The sequence below is a fragment of the Grampus griseus genome (genome assembly GCF_964374135.1).
Source record: "Grampus griseus genome assembly, chromosome: 3".
Lineage (NCBI taxonomy): Eukaryota > Metazoa > Chordata > Mammalia > Artiodactyla > Delphinidae > Grampus > Grampus griseus.
Window position 1 is genome coordinate 14190651 of NC_139019.1, and position 25621 is coordinate 14216271.

The following is a 25621-nucleotide window of genomic DNA, read 5'->3' on the forward strand; positions in this document are numbered from 1 at the left end:
GCGCCAAGTCCCAGGCAGGAACTTTCCAAATAAAGACCTGGTGGTATTAGATGAGAAAGATGGAGAGAGAGGTACAAAGGTCAGCAAAGTTCCCCAAGTGCTTTCACTTGCCATTTTATTGTAAAACAGCCCTGTCAGATGGGGGTGGGGTGGGGTGGTTATGATATCTGACCTTTAAAAAACTTTTCTTTAATTGCCATAGAAAAATTACATGTTTACTACAGAGCCCAAGAGGAGGTGAGTAGAGAAAAGTGGGCTCAACTTTGGTTTGTCTACTGAGTGCTTTACCCCTTCATAGCTCTCTACCCACATTTGAACAGAGGATGCTAAAGGCTAGAAGAAATATTTTACTGGGGTCTGGTAGTGTCCTCAGACAACAAGGGTGGCCCTCAAGGAGAAAAAGAGTTAATGGTCCTTCTTAGCACAAAACAACAGGTTCCTCTACCTGGAGGTGGGTCTGCTTACCAGCAACCTGTGCTGCTCGGATCAGAAAGCCAACAAATAATGCAAGATCCAGGGTGGTGGGGGAGAGACCAGGAGTCCCTTGTCAATAACAGGACCCAAAGGAGGGTGCCTATGGCAGGCAGAGTAACGCACCACTCTCCGCCCCACCAAGATGTCCACCTAACTCCCAGAACCTGAGACTACGTGATGTTGCAGGCAAAGGGACTCTGAAGATACATTCAAGTTGTAAGCTCTCAGACTGGGGATTATCTAGGTGAACCCAATCTAATCGCACAAATCTTTAAAACCTGAGAAGCTTTCTTGGCTGCAGTCAGAGATGAGGAGAAAGGAGGAAGAGATGTGAAGCATGAGGACTAGATCCAGGGTTGCTGCCTTTGAATGTGAAGGAAGGGGGCCTCTAGCAGCTCGGAATCAGCAGAAAGCCAGCAAGAAAACGACGACCTCAGTCCTACAACCACAAGGAGCTGAACTCTGCCAACACCAGGTAAGAGAAGGAAATAGACCCTCCCCTAGGGGCTCCAGAAAGGAACGCCATCATGCCCACACCTGGATTTTAGTCTGGTGAAACCCCTTCAGACTGACCTACAGAACTGCAAGACAGTTATGGTAATTTGTTAAGCCAGCAAAAGAAAACTAATACAGCACCTCTGTTATAAGTCATTTTTTCCCTCTTTTAAAGATACAGACAAGCACCACTCAGAGCTGGGATAAGAGGTGAAAAGGCTGTGCTTTCCTCAAAGGTGGTGGTTTTGTCTTGTTGGGGCAGAGTCTGGTAGGTACCAGCACCCACTGCAAACAGCTTCAGCAATGAAAATCGAGGTGGCTGCTATATGGATAATAATACAATTATCTAGGTCCTGAAAGGAAGGCATATAAGGGTATAATGAACTGAACTAAGCTGTAAACTGAATGTACATAAAAATCCTGTGTTTTTCCCTCAAAGGGGAGGGAAAAGGTCTTCATCCCAGGAAAAAAGACCAAGATCCTATTCACGTGGTTTACTGGGCAGTTTAAGCTGTCAGGTTTACAACATCATCATGATGGGGCTGGGGAACAGACTTTTAAAGGGCTCTGCCTTTTAAGCCTCTTCGGTAGTTTTTTTCCCGCTAATTGACTTACTTTTTCTTGACTACTAAATGTGTAACAAGAACTTGCATCTATAGACAGAAGAATATGAGTTCTGAAATATTCACTTGTAAAGGACAGATACCAATAAAGAAAATTTAAATCTAGCTTCACCTTTATCATCAACTATGTTATTTCTAATAGGAGTGGCATTTGTTTTACAAACATTTGTCGCACCACTGCCAGGTGCCTTGCACTGTCCTTGGCTCAAAAAAGACAAAACAGGTCCTTGACCAACCGAGCAAGGAAACTGCTGTGTAAACAAAGTTACATGGCAGTGTCAAATACTTAATGCTAATAACGCAGGCACGGTACACGGTTCCCTGGACACCGGTAGAGGTGGAAAGGAGGAGGTTTCTGAGATGCGGACAGAGGGGAGTAAATGCACGTGTGTTCTGCGAGCACGTGCGCAGAATGGAATACACAGCCATTTTTACGTAAACGTGTATGAATGCTACCTTTTCTGAAGAGCATATGGAAAATGCTGTAATATACGGACTTAACATAAGCGAAGCCAGTCAGAGGACTAGAACGCGACTGAATTTCTCTAGGCAGGGCTGTTTGAAGACATGTGGCAAACATTAGGTCACTCTGGCAAAAATGACACTTTTCCAACCTAAAAACAAGGCAAATAAACATCCTTTCTTTAAAGCTGAGGAAAATTTCACATTAAACCCACAAATATCTAATTCCTCCTCTTTCCCAGTTCTCCTCTCCTGGTCTAAGGGAGAATAAATTAGAGGAACCCCAATACGGAGAGGGCCTTGAGTCTCAGCACCTGCTAGCTATTTGAAAGGGTGATATCGTTATTCATCATAATCACAGGCATACTGCCAAAATTAAACATTAACTCCTGAAGAACAAAAATTACTAAAACATCAAGGGTTTTTACAGTATTAAAATTTGGTGTTTTTTAAAAAAAAACTGTATGAATTTGAACGTGACTTGAAAAATAAACACCTACCAGCAGTTGCCCAGGTTACTATAAAGACTAACAGGCAGATGGAAAAGAGAAAGTCTGTAGGTCAATCATTCTTGACAGATAAAGTAATTTATGTACTTTAATGTCAAAAAGGGATTACTATAGAAGTGATTTTTAGATATTACTTTTATAAGATAAGCAGAGTCACACTTCATAACAATTAAGGGGAACACGTGCAGGACTGCCTTTTATACAAGGACATGCCTCCAATCAAAATAGCAATCCCACAAATAAGACGGGTTCCCTTGAACCCAAATATCCCCCTAGATGGAACCTTCATACACTGGGTTGTTTTGGTTTTATTTATTTATTTATTTTTGGCTGCACTGGGTCTTCACTGCTGCTAGCGGGCCCTCTCCAGCTGCGGTGAGCAGGGGCCACTCCTCGCCGCTGTGCGCGGGCTTCTCACTGTGGTGGCTTCTCTTGCTGCGGAGCATGGGCTCTAGGCACACGGGCCTCGGTAGTTGTGGCTCGCAGTCTCTATAGCGCAGGCTCAGCGGCCATGGCTCACAGGCCCAGCTGCTCTGCGGCATGTGGGATCCTCCCAGACCAGGGCTCGAACCCGTGTCCCCTGCACTGGCAGGCAGATTCTTAACCACTGCGCCACCAGGGAAGCCTGGGACCTTCATACACTGTTGATGGGAATGTAAATTGGTGCAGCCACTGTGGAAAACAGTACGGTGGTTTCTCAAAAAAAAAAAAAAAAACTAAAAATAGAACTTCCACATGACCCAGCAATTCCACTCCTGGGTATATAATCCCCCAAAAACAAAAACACTAATTCAAAAAGATACATGCGCCCCAATGTTCATAGCATTATTTAGAACTGCCAAGATATGGAGGCAACCTAAGTGTCCATCAACAGATGAATGGATAAAGAGGATGTGGTACATACATACATACGATGGAATACTACTCAGCCATAAAAAAGAATGAAATTTGCAGCAACATGGATGGACTTGGAAGGCATTATGCTAAGTGAAATAAGACAGAGAAAGACAAATACTGTATGATATCACTTATATGTGGAATCTAAAAAATACGACAAACTAGTGAATATAACATACAAGAAGCAGACTCACAGATATAGAGCACTAGTGGTTACCAGTGAGGAGGGGGTAAGAGGCGATATAGGGGGTGGGGGGAGTGGAAGGTACAAACTATTGGGTGTAAGGTAGGCTCAAGGAGGTACTGTACAACACGGGGAACACAGCCAATATTTTGTGATAACCGTAAATGGAAAGTAACCTTTAAAAGCTGTATAAAAATAATAAATAAATATCCCCCTAGATGGGCTCCATTGCCAGAAAAGAAAAGTGAAAATCCATAAAGGGACAGAAATCAAGAAAATGAGAAAAGAAGCTTGAGCTCTGCTTGTTTGCAAAGCCACATTTTCCCCCAGCCCTTAATTGAGGAAGTCAAACCGGTCTGCGTCACGTCTTTATGAAACAGAACACTTACGGAGAGAATGCACTCACAAGAAGAAGGGGGTCACATTACCCTTCGACATAAAGTTATCCCCCTCATAAAATCAAGGCAATCAACATGAGAACATGATTTATGGATCCAGTCTCTAATTTGGCAAAACACCTGAAAACATAATTTTACTTAGATTAACTAGAAGTTCTCTAAAGGAAATACTCTCTGAAGACAAAAATAAACATTGACTCAAACTGGAGGGATGTGGGTAACTTCCCTGGTGGTCCAGTGGTTAAGACTCCACGCTTCCACTGGAGGGGGTGTGGGCTCGATCCCTGGTCGGGGAACTGGGGGAACTGAGATCCCACATGCCGCATTGCAGGACCAAAAAAAAAAAAAACCGAACTGGAGGGATTTTTTAAGGACATGCAAGTGGAACTTACATAGATTTGGTTTCTCTTGTAGCGCTGGTACAGGTTATGCATAATGGCACCCCCGTGGAGCTCGGTCAAGGTGGCCATGTCATCCACGCCCTGCTCATCTATGGGGTCCATAGCCATCACCTTCTGGTGTGTAATTGTGCTCTGCTTGTATGTGAAGACCTGGTGGGGGGGAAGGAATTCAACGGTTTAGTTATCAGCGATGAACAGTTTCCACGACATTTCCCCCAACTTACAATACGACCTCAGTACGGTACCAGCAAAAAGATCCAGAATCCACCAGCAAAAAACAGACCGCAGAGAACTCTTTCACTGCCTTTATGCCACCTACCTATCTTTAAAGGTAGCAGTTATTTTGAAAATTGACATTAGATGTTCCTAAAAGACGTGAATAGTTCAAGTATTAAACATCCTTTGGGAATCACAGAAACGAGAAATTTTCAGTTCACTTTTGTACCACTGACATAAAGCAGTAACGGTTAAGAAGCTGGCTGACCACGCTTTCAGAAAGTAATTTGATTTCACTATATAATATATTCAAAGGACCATGTGCTATATTTCAAAGCTTCTTAATAAAGCCCTTCAATTTAAGTGTTACACAAATCCACCATACAGTCTGTACATGTGTTCAGACACTGAAACACATCTCGTCAGGAATGTCTGAAAAATATCCTTGGACATGATCCCCTCTCAACTGAGATATACAGCATTCACGTGATCTTCAGGCAAAACAAATCCTCTCAAATGTAAAATACAACTGGTTTGCCTGCTTAACAGCCTGTCTTCCTTTAAATTCCAGACACCAGTGGTGAGTGCTGCATACGTGTCGTAGCGTGTACACAAGACAACTCTGATACTGTAGGACTGATCACAGAATGTGCATGTGTTTCTAAAATCTACACGGGGCTCTTTTATCACCACTGGTTGGGTCGAGGATTAATCACATCCAGTCAGCTCCATCCACTGACCAGTCTGACCAGTTTTACAAACTCCTGTACATAAAACAATCATTCAGCGATGGAGGCTACCTCCTATTTATTCATTGTATACTTTTACTATATTCATCCTTGAAATACAAACACCAAGATGTAAATAACACGAAAAATGCAGTCTTCATAAGCACACGTGCTCACGTGTCCACATACACACAACACAACTTTTTCGAATACTATCTGCAGGTCGGGGAGCTCTATTTTAAAATATCAACCAGTTGCCTTCATGGCAACAAATGGTATGTTACTGAAAAAGGGAATGACACACTAAGAAAGGCAGAAGTACCACCCCAATGGTTTCCATAAGCCACAAAAAGTGGCATGTTTTATTTTTCCAGAGAAAAATGAAAACTTCAGCCGTGGCGTTTCTGCCACATGAACCGCAAGAATCAGTCAAAACCAGTCCTGAGAAACTGCTTGAGGCCAGGGCAGACCCCAGACATCTCTTCTGAGGCCCAGCCACTTTCCCCAGCTGCCTCCTGGACACAGACATCCGCCAGGAGATGTGTGGTTCCCGCCTCCCGGCAAGGGGGCCACCGTGCCACGTAAGCGCCCCACAGGGTAGGACAGGCCTGTGGCCACTGAGGGATTGCGTGCAACGTGGGCTGCGCCACAGCCAGGATAACCAGGTATTAAAGAAAAATGTGCAGGAAATTCCAGAGTGTAGGAACACTTAGGACACCAGCCCTTCACTTTAACTCATCAACACCATGGAAGAAAATTAAAGAAACAGATTTAGGCTGAGAGTAGCCTGGAAACTGCCAGAAGCGAACGGCTGAAACTCTCTGCCCTTCCCCAGCTCGCTCTATGCCTATGGGGCCAATCTGGGCAGGTTTTCCAGAAACACTACAACTGAGCAGTGTACTTGGGTTTTTCCCCACGGTGACCGTGAGGCTAGCCCGTGGCCAGCTGAGGGGTGCAGAGCAGTGTCGTGTCACCCTCTGCACTCAGCACCAGGGGGACCTCCTCACCCTGCTGGCTCAGCACTCCTGCCAACACGAGGGCAAGGCAGTTCCACAAGTTCCCCAGGACAATTTTCTTGTAGGGAAGACGACAGGGCACCAGCACAACTACCTCCTGCTCAAGCCCCTGCAGACTCACTCCACATCAGCAAGTCCCTCCCATCGTGAACCCTTTTCCTACTCACTGTCTCTGAGTATACTGAGAATTCCAGAATTGGAGGATAGAAATAATTTAGAATATTACAATTGTTTTCTGCATTTCTAGTGATTCTGCTTTTTGGAAATAACCATACACACCCTACAACTGCCACTGAAGATTTACATAACGACTAAATACTTACGTCATATGTAAGCATTTCATTGTCTTTTTTTTTTTTTTTTTTGCGGTACGCGGGCCTCTCACTGTTGTGGCCTCTCCCATTGCGGAGCACAGGCTCCAGACGTGCAGGCTCAGCGGCCACGGCTCACGGGCCCAGCCGCTCCGCGGCATATGAGATCTTCCCGGACTGGGGCACGAACCCGTGTCCCCTGCATCGGCAGGCAGACTCTCAACTGCTGCGCCACCAGGGAAGCCCTTATTGTCTTTTTTAACGCTCTGGGAACAGCAAGGCAATGCATGAGTCCAAGTAAGCAGCTCAGAGCTGGGCACCTGGTCTCTGCAAAAATGGCTAAAACTGTAAATAGAGTCCCCACCTTTGTACATTTGACTTCCTCGTATGTTTCTAGGCACACACAGATGTGGGCACATGGCCATTCCAGGAGTGGGAAAATCAAGAGAACTTGCACTATTCCTTCTGACCTCAGGGAGACAGAATCATGACGGAAGATAACAGTTACAAAAACAAGAGACTGGGAACAGAAAAGATAGAACCATCATGCCAAGACAGAGGCCTGCAGCTGCTCGAAACAGTGATTATTTCAAAGAAAAATGGGATAGCAGAGAAAATGTATTTGTGAAGGAAAGGCAGGGAGGACCATGCATTCAGTGATGGGTTAATATCTGTAAAGATTTTACAGTGGTGCCTGGCACATTGATAAGTGTCCGATAAATTAACAAAATCCATACATTCAAGCAACTATTTACTGGTATGTTCTAAGCATCGGGAATACAGCTTACATTCCAGTAAAGGCAAGGAAAAAACAGAAATGGACAAGTAAATATATAGCATCGTGCAGATGGTGATGAATAGCTACGAAGACATAAATGAGTGTAAGGTGATTAAGCACCCAGAGGGGTTACTTTATGTTGTGTTTGAGGATACCTCACCGATCACGTAACATCAAAGTAGGAACACTAAGGAAGTAAGGAATGGAGAGAGCCCCCTGCATTCACTGTGTTAAAGCATATTGGTTGAATAAACACCTAATTTGGAAATATTTCAAAGGCTTAATAAGACTCACAATCTTATTCAAGAATTTTTCAGGAGAGCCCCCCTAACTACCAACAGTCATTCCTAGGCAACAACGAACAGCATACTAACTGCACAAGATAATCCCCAAACAGCAAAAAAGAAAATTCTAGGTTTAAAGAATGGAATTCTTTTTACAGGAAATTTTTGGAAACAAACAACAGCCAAAAACAATAACAAAATGAATTCCTCAAAACCCACCTCAAAATAAACTGAGTGACTTTGACGGGGCATATACTAGAAGAACAGTGGTATGGTTAAGCAAAGGAGCAAAATATAGACGATTAATGGACAGGAAATCAATTTAGAAAAAAAATGGGGCCTCAGAACAAATAGCTCCTGTTATAGAAATACAAGCCACTGGTCACAAGACAGACTGGATTAAGTGTGGCAGCAGAACAAGGGCCACCAATCAACACGACTGGAAAAACAACTGAGAGAAGGTCTGCCCAATGCTGGGTCCACTTCTGTCTGAAAAAATGAAAAGGCATGAAGTCAATTAATTAGATTAAAAAAACAGCTGAGCCATTGTCAATCCCCTTTTATTTATTTTTTTATTTTTTTATTTTTGCGGTACGCAGGGCTCTCACTGTTGTGGCCTCTCCCGTTGCAGAGCACAGGCTCCGAACGCGCAGGCTCAGCGGCCATGGCTCACGGGCCCAGCCGCTCCGCGGCATGTGGGATCTTCCCAGACCCGGGCATGAACTCGTGTCCCCTGCATCGGCAGGCGGATTCTCAACCATGGCGCCACCAGGGAAGCCCTCCCCTTTTATTTTAATCTTCGGATAGAACAAATATGGCAGGAAACCCCCATCACGCTCACATGAGAGTTTTTATTGTCTATAGTGATACACACAGATTTTCCGTATTACAATTCGTTAGGAACCCCCAGTCATAAAAATGTAACTTTTCTGATTAAAGAGAAAGAAAAAGAAACAAAAAAACCAAAAAACCCTCATCATGTCCCCTCCTGATGGACGGATGGGATAGAGGGTGTTCTCAATGTGGGCAACTTCATCTCCCGTGAGCCTGGCGTTTCTTCTAGAGCAGTTCTCAACTTCGCCCCCCAGGGCGCAGTTGGCAAGTTTTGTAAACATTTTTGGTTGTCACAACTGGGGGAGAGGGGAAAGGATGCCGGCATCCCGTCAGTAAAGGCCAGGAATGCTGCTATAAACATCAAAGAATTATCCAGCCCAAATGCCAGGAAGCCAAGGTGGAGATACCCCAGTCTAGGAATGCCCTGGTATGCCATCCAACCAGATGTCTAGGTACATACCAGGAAAAATTGAAGAGTCAGCCAATGCCATAAGCAAAACCTTTCATAAAATAAAGACAAATCTTTTGGAAACAATTTTAAAGATAAAAACATTTAATAGAGGTAAATCAAAGGTCAGCACGACAATATTATATAATTTAGTTTTTGATTTGTGTTTGACCCAAGTTAGGAAGGGTGATGGTGATAAAGATGATGATGGTTACTAGGCAATGGGGTTTGCTTATATTTTTTATTATTTCTTCTTTCTTAAATTTTTATTGGAGTAGAGTTGATTTACAATGCTATATTAGTTTCAGGTGTATAGCAAAGTAAATCTGTTATACATAGACATATATCCGCTCTTTTTTAGATTCTTTTCCCATATAGGCCATTACAGAGTACTGAGTAGCGTTCCCTGTGCTACACGCTAGGTTCTTATCAGTTATTTATTCTATATATAGTAGTGTGTATATGTCAATCCCAATCCTCCAATTTACCCCTCCCCCCCTTACCCTCTGGTAACCGTATGTTTATTTTCTACATCTGTAACTCTATTTCTGTTTTGTAGAGTTACAGATGTTATTATTTTCTAATTGTACTACATTATAGTCAGACAATATGGTCCACACTATTTCCACCTCTGTCTCCCTGACCCAGGGTTCTTGTACCTGCTGTTCCGGGCCACTGACATCCCATTACTCTCCTCCTGGACGTCTCCGCCCAAACGTTACCCTCTCAGAAGGCACCAGGGGTCTTGTCTGAAGGACACCCTGCCACCTTCCTCTTTATTCTATCATGTGTGCTGTCTTCATAGCTCCTATGCCAGTTTGTAGTCACTCATCTAACCTATTATCTTCCTCGTTTCAAAACCATCTCCCCCCGCAACTCTGAGGCCTCTGGTCAGTATCTTTCAACTCTTTGGACCACAACCTACCTAGGAAAATGTGTTTTACACCGGAAACTACCACACGCAGAGTTTCATACGAGTTTCGTTAAGACACCACAATGTTTGGCACATCCCAATATTTTCTATTTCTTTTAAATGTCAGTTGTGGCCCTCTGAACTGACTTCACACCTCACTATCGTGAAAACTCAGTTTGAAAACTCTACAAAGGCAGGAAGCAGGCCTATCTTGTTCCTCAGTGCCCAGCCTCGGTCTACGACACAGACTCAGTAAATACTGAATGAAAGATCCCGGCCTTCAAAATGGGTATACACACAAGGAGAAGCAGAGTCGGGTAATGACCAAAACATGGCCTTGGCGTCAGACCTGGCTGGACTCCGTTCTCCTAGATCTATGCTTTTATAGCTCAGGAACGATGAGCCACACACTTAACTTCCCTGGCCCGTGATTTTCCCCACTAATAAAGAAAAATGATGATAATAATCCTTACTCACAGAATTACTGCAAAAGCTACAGCACATAACGTAAGTAAAAGTCACAGCAATTGGCACCAACGAGGGCTTAGTAAAAGGGAGCAATTCCTGTAAGGGGGTCATGGCGTAAGGAACAACGCAGAACATTCTCTAAGCAAAGAATCCAGAATCTTAGAGACAGAGGGACCCCTGCTCTTCAGACAAGGGCCTGAACACCAGCCGTGAGGGGCGGGAGAGGGCGGGCGGCTCATTCAGTTCTACGTTCTTTACGATGATCTTGACCAGCACGGTATCTGCTGAGAACTATTTGACACAATGCTTTCTTCTTCCATTTTAATCCCTTTGCACAAACCCGGCTGGCCTTGTTTAGATTTTCTCTGGAACTCCACACTGTTTCAGGGCGGAGGACTCTCTTAGTTTTCTTTCCATCTTTCTTTCGTTTACTGGCTCATAAATTAAAGCGTGATCGACGAGAAGGGTTAAGACCTTTGCCTCCTGACGTGTGGCCAAAGTGAGCGATCATGTAAACCAAAAACAAGCTTCCTCATGTCAAGCTTCACGGACTCCAACCCTCACTGGCTATCATCTTAGGACAAGCTGCAGAAGAAAGCCACCTACTTCACTGAAACTCTGCCTTGGCCTGTTTTGCTGCTGCCCCAGCAGACTGGAGAAAGTATCTGGAACACAAAAATGTGAAGTCCACTAGAAATTTCCATTAGAATCTAATCAAAGGCAAAATGCTACACATGTACTCTCCTAGTGTGCGGGGGGGGGGGGGTGGCACCAGTGCTTTGCTTTCAGCTCAAATTTGTCATCTTAATTACATGGCACGGGGGGTAAAATGATCATTATATAAATAAAGATTCTGTGACGTTAACCTCCCCCTTGAGTTTGTGAGATAACTGACTTCTAATTATAGATAAAACAAAGATTATTTTCTTTTTCAGAGACCCAAACGGGTTGTGAGATTAAGTCATTTAAACTGTCCGTGGGTTTTCAATGCCCAGTATGGCGCAGTGCATGACATTCGGGTATAACAGCAAAATAGCAAAGAAGGGTGGACAGAGGGCACTGGTACTCATTGAGCACTGGCTGCATGCGTCAGGCACATCTGATCCTCAGCAGGGGAGGAAACGCCACTGCTCATTTCTTAAAGAATCAATTCAAGAAGATTCAGAGAAGTTAGGAAACCTACCCCATAGCACACAGCACAGCTAGCATTCAGTTCCTTGGGACCATGGAAAAGGTGCATCCCACTTTAGGGGGACGCTAGGTCAGAGGCAGCCTTTTGAATTCCAGCTCTGCCACTAACTGGTTGGCAACCCCTGGCACGTTCAATGGAGTCAATGGTTAAGAACCCTGGCCCTTTGAAGGAGAGCAGGAGTGGAGAGGGGGAGGGGAAAGCACACAGTGCACCGCCCTCCCCGTGTGCTGGGTTTAATCCCTCACTTATTCTGTGATTTTTCATTGATTGACTCTGTCCGGCTCCCTCGGTCATTCGTGCCAGGCTCTGAGCTGGAGCCCAGGAATACAATGATGGATTAAATGGCTTCCTGCAAACAGCTTACTGACCAACGAGGGATCAGAAAAATAAACAGACAATCCTAACCACACGGTGGGGTCTGTCACAGAGGAAAGTCCCAGGGTCGGATGGGAACTGGCCACGTGGGACAGACCACAGCCAGGCAAGAGCCGATACAAAGCTGAGACACAGCACAGGGCATCCGCATAGCAGAGGGCGGCTGAGGCGGGGGCTCTGTGCACGGCAGTGGCACTTGGTCTCGGACCTAAGGGACCGAGGGCTACGTAAGCAGCTAAGGGGGGCAGACACTTGTACCTATGCATCATCACGGACAAGTCAGTACCAAATGTGACACTGAGACTGCTGTTCGAGAGACAAGATTAAAGAACAATCTCACTACAAAATGCAATTCGAGGAGGCCAACTTTCTAGAAACTCCACGTGAAAGCAGTGTCTGAATCACCACTGGGAGCGATCGCTACACGCACTGCCGTCCCCCAAATGGAGGGTGTCTTCCTGCTTTCACGTGCACAAATACCACCGCCAAAAGCATCAGCAGTGATATGTCCAACCCAACAAAGTCAGGAGGCTCTGGCTAACAGTCACTAACAGCCAGTCTTAACCACTGAGCCTGAACTCTCCGAGGACACTGCAGAGTGTGCAGGCAGACGGAGAGAATTAAGGGTCCAAGAAGCCTAAGACACCCCGGAAGCTAACCTGTGGACGGCGCATCTGCCCATGGACCCGCAGAGCCTTGCTACGCCACCAGCAGTGCGAAAAGCAGCTCACTCATTTGTACCAGCCCCGAAGGAAGGCCCAGACGATACACTGGCCCTGACCCCGCCTTGGCGAACCGCAAAGAAAAAGGTTAACGGTCATAGTGAGCTGGCATGGTTGGAAGGAATGACTAGTACACAAACACGTACACACAAAAGAACATCCTAGAGTATCTGCATATTAGGGAAAATAAGATCTCAAATCGGCACTTATACACATTAGGAATTGTGATTTTATACAAGAATTATGTACAGATTTATTTCATTTATTTATTGGCCACACTGTGCAGCATGTGGGATCTTAGTGCCCCGACCAGGGATCGAACCTGTGCCCCCTGCACTGACAGTGCAGAGTCTTAACCACTGGGCCGCCAGGGAAGTCCCTGTACAGATTTCTTTTAAATGCTAAACTCTACTACTTTTTTTTTTCCATAACAGAAAAGTTTAGGAAAATCTTCTGTGCAAAGTAAAATCATGCCTGTTCCAGCTGTGCTAGGTTATGTCTTCTAAAGCTTTCTCGTTGCTGCCACCACCAGGCGGGCCCAACCTACCCTGAAAAGGACGGTCTTCACGTTCCTCAAGCTAGCCTTCCCACGCTGAATTCAGTGTTAAGAAAAAGATAACTATTTTCTAATGTGTTTTCATGATAGAGGTATACTAAGGTAAATTTATGATGAAATTATACTGTGCACACGTACGGTATAATCCTAGGTTTATTTTTTTAAACACACACAAGGGCAAGCACAGAGGCATACACACACCCACACACACACACCAGCAACTGTACTCTTGGGCATTTTTTCTGAATAAATGAAAGCTGACGTCGGCACAAAAAATTTACACGTCAATGTTCAGGGCAGCTTTATCTGTAACAGGTAAAAGCTGAAAAAGCCAATCCCGGGTTGGCATTCTTGAAATGAGCCAATGAGAGCAAATGAAGGCCAGACTGGTGCGGCTGGAGGCTAAGACGGGTGGGTGGGGCGTGGGGTAGCCTGCTGGATCCAAAGGTTCTGTACCTCAACTATCTGATACCCTGGTTGCGATACTGTGGTCCAGTTTTGCAAGATGTTATCATCGAGGGAAACCAGGTAAAAGGGTAACATGGGATCTGTCTGAACTAGTGCTTACAAATGCACGTAGATCTACAGTGGTCTCAAAACGAAAAGCTTAATTAAAAAAAAAAGTTTTAAAATACACGCAAAAAGCCTGGAAGAAAATATATCAGAACTCCAATAATGGGTCACAAGCCTGTAGGTGTTTTTTTGCACTTTTCTATGACTTTCTCTGTTTTCTAAAGTTTTTAAACATTTCTAGGCTTAAAGAGAAATCAGTCCCATCAAAATCATTATCAATGAGCATATCTGGACACATATAATTAATTCAATGAATCTTTTAAAAATGAATATTGTAGAACTGCTTTCAAAACAACAACAGAAACTAAAATGAAATCATCAACCTCCCCCAAGGGTCACCAGCTATTAGAAAGGGCTTTCCTAACCCACCTATTTTATACATAGTCAGTTTCAGCCCAGAGAAACTCTACAAAGCAAGAAGCAGGGAAGGGAGGAAAGCCCAGGAACCCCAATTCTTGAGACAAATGGTTGACCAGCTCTCGCTTCTGAAGTTCCTTTACTTCTGTCCTAATGTCCTAGTCCTTGTTCTAATTCAAGTGCCCCTTTCTGATCCCTTTTCCCCAGTTACAAGTCCAGACCCCTAACTTGAACTCTGGTATAGAATCTCCATTCCTGTAACTCCAAACCACCCTGATGTGTCAAAAGCACCTCAAAAAAACCCCAAAACATAAACAGACCTCCTCCACGTCAGGAGTGACACTCTCATTGCCGGCCTCCCAAGCGAGAAAGCGAAGTCCACCTAAAATCCCTCCCCTTTGCTGGCCACCATGCCTACCTTCCAAGTCCTGGCAACTGACTGAGACCACCTGGATTCCATCGTCTCTCCACTCCCTCCTCCTGCCTCAGCTCTCACCACTCATGTTTCACCTGGACCCCAGTAACTGCTTCCTAACTAGTTTCTCTGCCTCCAGACCCCCATGGTATGAATCCAGCAGTTCTCAATTTGGAGGCTAAGAAAAGTTTTGAGTTTTAACTTTAAAGATTAAAAAAATGTTTTTACTACTTTTAATGACAATTTTTCCAGGCACTGATAACTCAGAATGGAAAGAAACTTCCAGAGATGAAACTTTGGTTTCTTTGGCCGGTGTTTCCCAAACTGGGATCGACTAGGACCTTGAAGGGGACGCCACTCGGGTCTGAACAGCATAGACTTGGAGGGCTTTGAGCCCTACTCTGCTGTCGACTGGCCGAGCAATCTCAACTTGCTCCGGTGACTCTGCTTTCTCACCCTCAGCTGCACCAGCTACAAAACGAGGATAATAACAATACCTACATCTCATAGAGTGTTCGGGAGAAAAAGGAGTCAGACAACGCCCATAAAGGATTTGATACAATTCTTGGTACTGAGCGAGCGACTCAGATATTTCCGTTGTTAGGTACTGTTACCAGTGATGCAATCTGATCGCACCCTGATTGAAACTCTCTCACGGTTTGTTCCCAGTCACTTGCAGGATAAGCAATAATCTTAATGTGGTTTCCCTACAATGCCTTTCCTGAGGGGCTCCTGCTGCTTCTCCAGCCGCATCAGTCTCTGGCCCCCTTTCCCTGCTTTCCACACCGCGGACAACCCTCTTGGGGTCTGTCCTGCATTCCTCCAGGTCACCCCTCTTCCCAACCTCAGCCACCGTGCCCCACCTGACTGCAGTGTCCTTCTCTTCCACAGCACCTTGGACAGAACCCTCTCCTGTCACCACCTTACGCTGTAATCTCCCCTCTCCTACCTCTGCCTAGGAACTGGGCATAGCTAAACTTTCACCTCCTGGGTGGAAGTGACTGATTTTCTGGGCTACCATGTTGAGGATCTGGGGCTGCAGATGGGCCAGTGAAGGAGGGCGAATCGTGATGTGTACAGTAGCTGGAAGTGAGCTGCCATCCTTGTACTGGACCTGGACTGGGCCTCATGAAAACCTCTGGGTCTTCACTGCCTAGTCAAACATCTGGCACCAGTGGCTACTGACTAACTGTCCATTAAAGGGATGAGTACCAGTTGCCCTTCTAGGATGCTGAGGTCATATACTGAGCACCTTGCGTCTGTCACCTAAAACCTAACTCCAAAGGCTGAGTTGTAAGTGAACATTTTTCATTTACTGGCTGTCTTGAAACTGCCTTTAAACTTAATAATATGACAGTAATTCCTTGGCTGCTCTTAAGTGAAATGAAAAAAGCCTATTTGAGCCAAATACCCATACATCTTGGAGTTTCAAAACAGAGTCAGCATCAATTTTACGAATCCAATCTTTAAGCATTCTGTTTTTTGTGTGCCACTCATTTCCTAGTGTCAAGTAAGAATTAAGAGATACCATGCAAAGTATTTGTTAATCCAGTGAACAAAAATAGAATTGGAATGACTCCAGATTCTAGACTGAAACCAGAAGTCATTTTTGGCTGCTGGTTTGGTAAAATATCTACGAAGCGGCAAGAGGTCAGCTTGGCTCAAAGTGACGGTACAAAACTAGGAGAAAACACATCATCCAGGAGATAACAGAAAAGGCCAGAAACAAAGCACAACAGCTTAGAACATCGAATAGTGAACTCCCATGCTTTCCCTCTGTGCCAAACCCCACCACCACCAAGGAAATCTCTAGAAATGGCAGCAAAATGCTACTTGAATTACTGAAAGGATTACAAAGAGGCAGAGGCCAGAAGAAGACTGAATAAAATATAGGTCACTAAGATGGCAAGGATCTCTTTTAAAAAGTGTAATTAATAAGAACAATTAATACTAGGTACTGAGGTATTTTTCCATGTACTAAAATACATGAACAAAATAAGGGGCTAAAAAGAATACTGCTTGTTTGTCTTCCCCTGAAAAGTATCAACAAGGCATTCTTGTTTCTCTGTAAATGTCTGTGAATGCAAAAAGGTATAAAAGCCCTGCACATCTTCTGCTAGAAATCTGGTCTAAATATCTAAAAAGCCGGAGCACCTGAGGTTTACAGAAAATGATGGGAATCTGGTTGAAATCTTAATCTGAAGAGCAAAGGTTATGTGGGATAAACGTGGCCATGTTTCTGTCAATATCACCACTCTCTGTATAGCTTCCCATCCGCCACTGAGCTCTCCCAAAAAGAGTTTGGACATCCTTCCTTTCTGGCAATATCCTTATAAAACCTTGGCAGTATCCTTATAAAAGCTAGTATCTCTTCAAGTTTCAATTTTAGAACGTTACAGATTCAAAACACAGTACAAAGACAAAGGGGCCCCCACCCCGTCTCACTCACTCCCAAATGGTCCATGTTCCCATCAGAGAGCAGCTCCTTCTCACAGATGCAGAGACCTCAACACTGCAAGCTTGACCCCCACTCCCCCTTCCACTACAACACGCCTACGATACTCAGGCTTCACCCATCCATGCCAATCCACCTTCATCTACTTTCCAGGGGCTACGATAATGGAGAAGAGCAGACGGAAACTGATAAGAACATGACGACGAAAATTCACCAAGTGACAGCCTCTCACCTCGTGGACATCTGAAAACTGAGAAGTTGCATCAAACTCAGAGCAGCCAATTCCCTCAAAGACCCCAAGATTTGCACTAGAAATGACTTGATAGCTATACATGCTCCTGTTAAAAGTATGTGAGTTAACACACTGCTGGAGGGAGTTTAAAGTGGTGCAGCTGCTTCCGAGTTGTCCAATAGGGCAAACAAAGTTACCATCTGTCCCACCAATTCCACACTTAGGTATAGGCCCAAGAGAAATGAAAACAAATGTCCATGGAAAAAAGTTATACACAAATGTTCCTAGCAGCATTACTTCTATATGCCAAAAAGTGAAAACAATCCAATGTCTATCAACAGATGGGTGGGTAAACACCATGTGGTATACCTATACAATGGAATACTATTCAGCAAGAAAAAGGGATGAAGGACTGATAAACGCAAACACGGATGAACCTTGAAAGCATTTTGCCAAGTGAAAGAGATCAGACCCAAAAGGCCACACATCATATGATCCCATTTATAGCAAATGTCCAGAATAAGCAAATCCCGAGACAGGAAGTAGATGAGTGGTTGCCAGGCACTGGGGAGGATGGGAGGGGAAATGGGGAGTGACTGCCCATGGGTCTGAGGTTTCCTCTGGGTGGTAAAAATGTTCTAAAACTGATTGTGGTGACGACTGTACAACCCTGTGAATCTACTTAAAACCAGTGAACTGCACACTTTAAATGGGTATCGTCTACGGGAGGTGAATCATACCTCAAATTGCTGTTTTTTTTAAAAAAAATACTTGACAAACTGGAGAACAGTTATAAACCAGAACTCCACACACTGGAGTGAAGGTTCTGAGCCCATGTCAGGCTTCCCAACCTGGGGATCTGGCAACAGGAAGAGAAATTCCTAGAGAATCAGACTTTGAAGGCTACCGGGATTTGATTACAGGACTTCGACAGGACTGGGGGAAACAGAGACTCCACTCTTGGAGGGCACACACAAAGTAGTGTGCGCATCGGGACCCAGGGGAAGGAGCAGTGACCCCAGGGGAGACTGAACCAGACCTACCTGCTAGTGTTGGTGGGTCTCCTGCAGAGGTGGGGGGTGGCTCTGTCTCACCATGGGGACAAGGACACTGGCAGCTGAAGTTCTGGGAAGTACTCCTTGGCATGAGCCCTCCCAGAGTCTGCCATTAGCCCCACCAAAGAGCCCAGGTAGCTTCCAGTGCTGGGTCACATCAGGCCAACCAACCAACAGGGAGGGAACCCAGCCCCACCCATCAGCAGACAAGCGGATTAAAGTTTTACTGAGCCCTGCCCACCAGAGCAACAGCCAGCTCTACCCACCACCAGTCTCTCCGAACAGAAAACTTGCACAAGCCTCTTAGATAGCCTCATCCACCAGAGGGCAGGCAGCAGAAGCAAGAAGAACTACAATCCTGCAGCCTGTGGAGCGAAAACCACATTCACAGAAAGACAGAGAAAATGAAAAGGCAAAGGATTATGTACCAGATGACAGAACAAGATGAAACCTCAGAAAACAATTAAATGAAGTGGAGACAAGCAGCCTTCCAGGAAAAGAATTCAGAATAATGATAGTGAAGATGATCCAGGACATCAGAAAAAGAATGGAGGCAAAGACTGAGAAGATGCAAGAAATGTTTAACAAAGACCTAGAAGAATTGAAGAACAGAGATGAACAATACAATAACTGAAATGAAAACTACACTAGAAGGAATCAATAGCAGAATAACTGAGGCAGAAGAACGGATAAGTGACCTGGAAGACAGAACGGTGGAATTCACTGCTATGGAACAGAATAAAGAAAAAAGAATAAAAAGAAATGAAGATGGCCTAAGAGTCCTCTGGGACAACATTAAACGCAACAACATTCGCATTATAGGGGTCCCAGAAGGAGAAGAGAGAGAGAAAGGACCAGAGAAAATATTTCAAGAGATTATAGTTGAAAACTTCCCTAATACGGGAAAGGAAATAGCCACCCAAGTCCATGAAGCGCAGAGTCCCAGGCAGGATAAACCCAAGGAGAAACACACTGAGACACATCGTAATCAAGTTGGCAAAAATTAAAGACAAAGGAAAATTATTGAAAGCAGCAAGGGAAAAACAACAAAAAACATACAAGGGAACTCCCATAAGGTAAACAGCTGATTTCTCAGCAGAAACTCTACAAGCCAGAAGGGAGTGGCATGACATATTTATTTAAAGTGGTGAAAGGGAAGAACCTTCAACCAAGTTTCCTCTACCCGGCAAAGATCTCATTCAGATTCGATGGAGAAAGCAAAAGCTTTACAGACAAGCAAAAGCTAAGAGAATTCAGCACCAAAAAACCAGCTCTACAACAAATGCTAAAGGAACTTCTCTAAGTGGGAAACACAAGAGAAGGACCTACAAAAACAAACCCATAACAATTAAGAAAATGGTAACAGGAACATACATATCGATAATTACCTAAAACATGAATGGTTTAAATGCTCCAACCAAAAGACACAGGCTCGCTGAATGGATACAAAAACAAGACCCATATATATGCTCTCTACAACAGACCCACTTCAGACCTAGGGACACACACAGACTGAAAGTGAGGGGATGGAAAAAGATATTCCATGCAAATGGAAATCAAAAGAAAGCTGGAGTAGCAATACTCATATCAGGTAAAATAGACTTTAAAATAAAGAATGTTACAAGAGACAAGGAACGACACTACATAATGATCAAGGGATCAATCCAAGAAGAAGATACAACAATTATAAATATATATGCACCCAACATAGGAGCACCTCAATACATAAGGCAACTGCTAACAGATATAAAAGAGGAAATTGATAGTAACACAATAATAGTGGGGGACTTGAACACCTCACTTACACCAATGGACAGATCATCCAAAATGAAAATAAATAAGGAAACAGAAGCTTTAAATGACACAACAGACCAGATAGATTTAACTGATATTTATAGGACATTCCATCCCAAAACAGCAGATTACACTTTCTTCTCTAGTGCACATGGAGCATTCTCCAGGATAGATCATATCTTGGGTCACAAATCAAGTCTCAGTAAATTTAAGAAAACTGAAATCATATCAAGCATCTTTTCTGACCACAATGCTATGAGATTAGAAATCAATTACGGGAAAAAAATGTAAAAAACACAAACACATGGAGGCTAAACAATATGTTACTAAATAACCAAGAGATCACTGAAGAAATCAAAGAGGAAATCAAAAAATACCTAGAGACCAATGACAATGAAAACACGACAATCCAAAACCTATGGGATGCAGCAAAAGCAGTTCTAAGAGGGAAGTTTAGAGCAATACAAGTCACCTCAAGAAACAAGAAAAATCGCAAATAAACAATCCAACCCGAAGCCTAAAGGAACTAGAGACAGAAGACAAAACCAAAAGTTAGTAGAAGGAAAGAAATCATAAAGATCAGAGCAGAAATAAATGAAATAGAAACAAAGAAAACAATAGCGAAGGTCAATAAAACTAAAAGCTGGTTCTTTGAGAAGATAAACAAAATTGATAAACCATTAGCCAGACTCATCAAGAAAAAGAGGGGGAGGACTCAAATCAATAAAATTAGAAATGAACAAGGAGAAGTTACAAAAGACATTGCAGAAATACAAAGCATCCTAAGAGACTACTACAAGCAACTCCATGCCAATAACATGGACAACCTGGAAGAAATGAACAAATTCTTAGAAAGGTGTAAATTTCCAAGACTGAACCAGGAAGAAATAGAAAGTATGAACAGGCCAATCACAAGTAATGAAATTGAAACTGTGATTAAAAATTTTGCAACAACTCCAGGACCAGATGGCTTCACAGGTGAATTCTATCAAACATTTAGAGAAGAGCTAACACACATCCTTCTCAAACTCTTCCAAAAAATTACAGAGGAAGGAACACTCCCAAACTCATTCTATGAGGCCACCATCACCCTGATACCAAAACCAGACAAAGATACTACAAAAAAAGAAAATTACAGACCAATATCACTGATGAATATAGATGCAAAAATCCACAGGAAAATAACAGCAAACAGAATCCAACAACACGTTAAAAGGATCATACACCATGATCAAGTGGGATTTATCCCAGGGATGCAAGCGTTTTTCAATATATGCAAATCAATCAATGTGATACACCATATTAACAAACTGAAGAATAAAAACCACATGATCTTATCAATAGATGCAGAAAAAGCTTCTGACAAAATTCAACACCCATTTATGATAAAAAACTTTCCAGAAAGTGGGCACAGAGAGAGCCTGTCTCAACATAATAAAGGCCATATATGACAAACTCACAGCAAACATCACTCTCAATGGTGAAAAATTGAAAGCATTTCCTCTAAGATCAGGAGCAAGACAAGAATGTCCACTCTCACCACTATTAATCAACATAGTTTTGGAAGTCCTAGCCACAACAATCAGAGAAGAAAAAGAAATAAAAGGAATACAAATGGGAAAAGAAGAAGTAAAACTCTCACTGTTTGCAGATGACATGATACTATACATAGAGAATCCTAAAGATGCCACCAGAAAACTACTAGAGCTAATCAATGAATCTGGTAAAGTTGCAAGATACAAAATTAATGCACAGAAATCTCTTGCATTCCTATACACTAATAATGAAACATCTGAAAGAAATTAAGGAAACACTCCCATGTGCCACTGCAACAAAAAGAATAAAATACCTAGGAATAAACCTACCTAGGGAGACAAAAGACCTGTATGCAGAAAACTATAAGACACTAATGAAAGAAATTGAGGATGATAATGACAGATGGAGAGAAATACCATGTTCTTGGATTGGAAGAATCAACACTGTGAAAATGACTATACTACCCAAAACAATCAATCCCTATCAAATTACCAATGGCATGTTTTACAGAACTAAAACAAAAAAATCTTAAAATTTGTATGGAGACACAAAAGACCCCAAATAGCCAAAGCAGTCTTGAGGGAAAAAAACAGAGCTGGAGCAATCAAGCTCCCAGACTTCAGACTATACTACAAAGCTACAGTAATCAAGACAGTATGGTACTGGCACAAAAACAGAAATATAGATCAGTGGAACAAGATAGAAAGCCCAGAGAGAAACTCACGCACCTATGGTCAACTAATCTAAGACAAAAGAGGCAAGGATATATAATGGAGAAAAGACAGTCTCTTCAATAAGTGGTGTTGGGAAAATTGGACAGCTACATGTAAAAGAATGAAATTAGAACACTCCCTAACACCATACACAAAAATAAACTCAAAATGGATTAGAGACCTAAATATAAGACCGGATACTATAAAAGTCTTAGAGGAAAACACAGGAAGAACACTCTGACATAAATCACAGCAAGGTCTTTTTTGATCCACTTCCTAGAGTAGTGGAAATAAAAACAAAAATAAACAAATGGGACCTAATGAAACTTCAGACCTTTGCACAGCAAAGGAAATCATAAGCAAGACGACAAGACAACCCTCAGAATGGGAGAAAATATTTGCCAACGAATCAACGGACAAGGGATTAATCTCCAAAATATATAAACAGCTAATGCAGTTCAATACTAAAAAAAACAAGCAAAAATGGGCAGAAGACCTAAGTAGACATTTCTCCAAAGAAGACATACAGATGGCCAAGAAGCACATGAAAAGCTGCTCAACATCAGTAATTATTAAAGAAATGCAAATCGAAAGTACAATGAGGTATCACCTCACACCAGTTAGAATGGTTATAATCATAAAATCTACAAACAACAAATGCTGGAGAGGGTGTGGAGAAAAGGGAACCCTCCTGCACTGTTGGTGGGAATATAAATTGATACAGCCACTATGGAAAACAGTATGGAGGTTCCTTAAAAAACTAAAAACAGAACTACCATACAACCCAGCAATCCCACTACTGGGCATATACCCTGAGAAAACTGTAATTCAAAAAGCCACATGCACCCCAATGTTCACTGCAGCACGATTTACAATAGCCAGGTCATGGAAGCAACCTAAATGTCCATCAACAGACGAATGGATAAAGAAGATGTGGTACATACATACAATGGAATATTACTCAGCCATAAAAAGGAACGAAACTGGGTCATTTGTAGAGACCTGGATGGATCTAGAGACTGTCATACAGAGTGAAGTAAGTCAGAAAGAGAAAAACAAATATCGTGTATTAACACATACATGTGTAATGTAGAAAAATGGTACAGATGAACAGTTTTCAGGGCAGAAATAGAGACCCAGATGTAGAGAACAAACGTATGGACACCAAGGGGGGAAAGCGGGGGGGAGGGTGGTGGTGAGATGAATTAGGAGATTGGGATTGACATATATACACCAATATGTATAAAATGGATAACTAATAAGAACCTGCTGTATAAAAAAATAATTAAATAGCATTCAAAAATTCAAAAAAAAAGAATTAATGCTACCTAGGAAATTATCAGGTCAACTAAAAAATTTGTTTATTGCTGTTTGTTTGGATAAAAATATTGTATATTAAATTTCCTGAAGTTGAAAACACTACTGTGTAAATGTAAGAGAATATTATTATTTAGAGGAAATCCTCACTGAAATATTTGGGGGTGAAGGGCTTTATGCAAGTAACTTACTCTTGAATCGTTCAGAAAAATGTTATGTATATATATCATTTGTGTGTGTCTGTGTGAATACATGTAGATCTAGATGTATATGGAAGAGAAACAGCAAACAGTAAAGCAAATAGAGTAAAATGCTAATGTGTGAAGCTATGTAAAGGATATGTGGGTGTTCGTTGTACTATTGTTATTCTTGCAACTTTCTTTAAGATTGAAATTATTTCCAAAAAAGTTAAGAAAATAAAATATGAAAGCTTTCTCTTTCCTGATTTTTTTTCTATGCATATACATCACACACAGAGGTGTTTTAAAGCATAAAGAGGATAGAGCTATATATTTTAAAAAATAAAGATAAAAATAAAAAAGTAAAAAAAAATACTTGAGTTAAGCACTTGGCCCCGACGGTGACACATGCAGACACTCCACATACACCGATGCCCTTCCCTCGTGGGCACACCGAGCCCCCCTCAAACGCTGAAACTCACCAGCTGGAGCCCCTCTGACACCATGCTGACCACCAGGCACCAAATGGGAACTAAGGGCTGGAACTCGGTAAAACCAGCAGTCCCGGAACGAGGAAGGTCAGCCCGAGCACGACAAGTGGACCCAACCCATAAAAATCAGAGGCTCAGAGCTGAGCACGGAGCAGTGCAGCTGAGCCCCAGGCAGTCTGGAGGCACAGGGCCAGGAAGAGAGCAGAGGACGGAGCCAGGAAGGAACAGGCTGAGGACGCCCACGTCCCCCTCACACCGGACTGGCCTGGCCACTGTCCCTGGGTGCGCCCTGCTCCTTCCCACCCCCTGTTCCCTGCCAGCTGTTCTCCAGGCACCTCATCATCTTGCCACCAACCCGTCCCTGTCTGGTTTTACACCTGCTTGTGTAAGAGCACTGCAACACTAACAAGGGGCCTTGCCGTGCACACCTCGTCCAAGGTAAAGTGCCTGTCCACCATTCAGACAGGAGAGCCCTTGGCTGTCCACATGCTGGGTCCCCCAGGCCCCGGCCCCTAAATGCCTCTGGCCTCGGTTTCAGGGGTAACAGGACAGAACTCCACACACTTCCAAATGCCATAACGCCCCCGTCAGGAAGGCACTCAAGCTCCATAAAGCATGGGCATCTTCACTGTGGCCACATGGGGCAGATACAGGTGTATGCGGTGGATACAGGTACACCTGGCCCCTGCCCCAGACGGTCTGCCTGGGTAGAGGTTTGCAGTGGAGGTTTCTGCAATCGGCTTATGAAGAGAACCACACGGGTGACAACTGAGAACCGCTGAAGAGCACCCGAGACCATGGTCTCTCCTCGACCCTGGAGCACAGTCTGAAAGCTCATGCCACGTGCCTGACGCGACCCTGGAGATTCCTAGACCAGAAGGCTCCTGGGACACTGAAATAACAGTTAAAAAGAGCTTGGTGCAGCACCCAGCCATGGTCCACACGTGCTGAACATCATTGTTACTGATGTTCTACTGAGGCACCCCCAGGTGACTGGGTAGGGAGAGAGAACCCAGGAAAAGGGCCCACGAAACAGTCACCATGAACAGACAGGGCACTGTCAGCAGGACAGAATCTATAGAATATTAACCAGCTGAATATTAGGGAAGAAGAAGGGTTTCAGGATTTACATGCTTGGGTGATTTAGTAGGACACTTCAGGGAAATAAAAAATTGAGGAGGGGACTTCCCTAGTGGCACAGTAGTTAAGAATCCACCTGC

The 25621-nt window shown here is 43.4% G+C and overlaps 1 protein-coding gene across 1 annotated transcript in view; it reads right to left on the minus strand.

Annotated features, from left to right (window-relative positions):
* Positions 1 to 25621, minus strand: part of MYO10 (myosin X) — a gene marked incomplete at its 5' end in the record, with an annotated part of 218166 nt that overhangs the window by 114634 nt on the left and 77911 nt on the right. Inside the window, 1 exon segment of the mRNA XM_082651004.1 lies at positions 4435 to 4593. Coding sequence (XP_082507130.1) covers positions 4435 to 4593 — 159 coding nt within the window.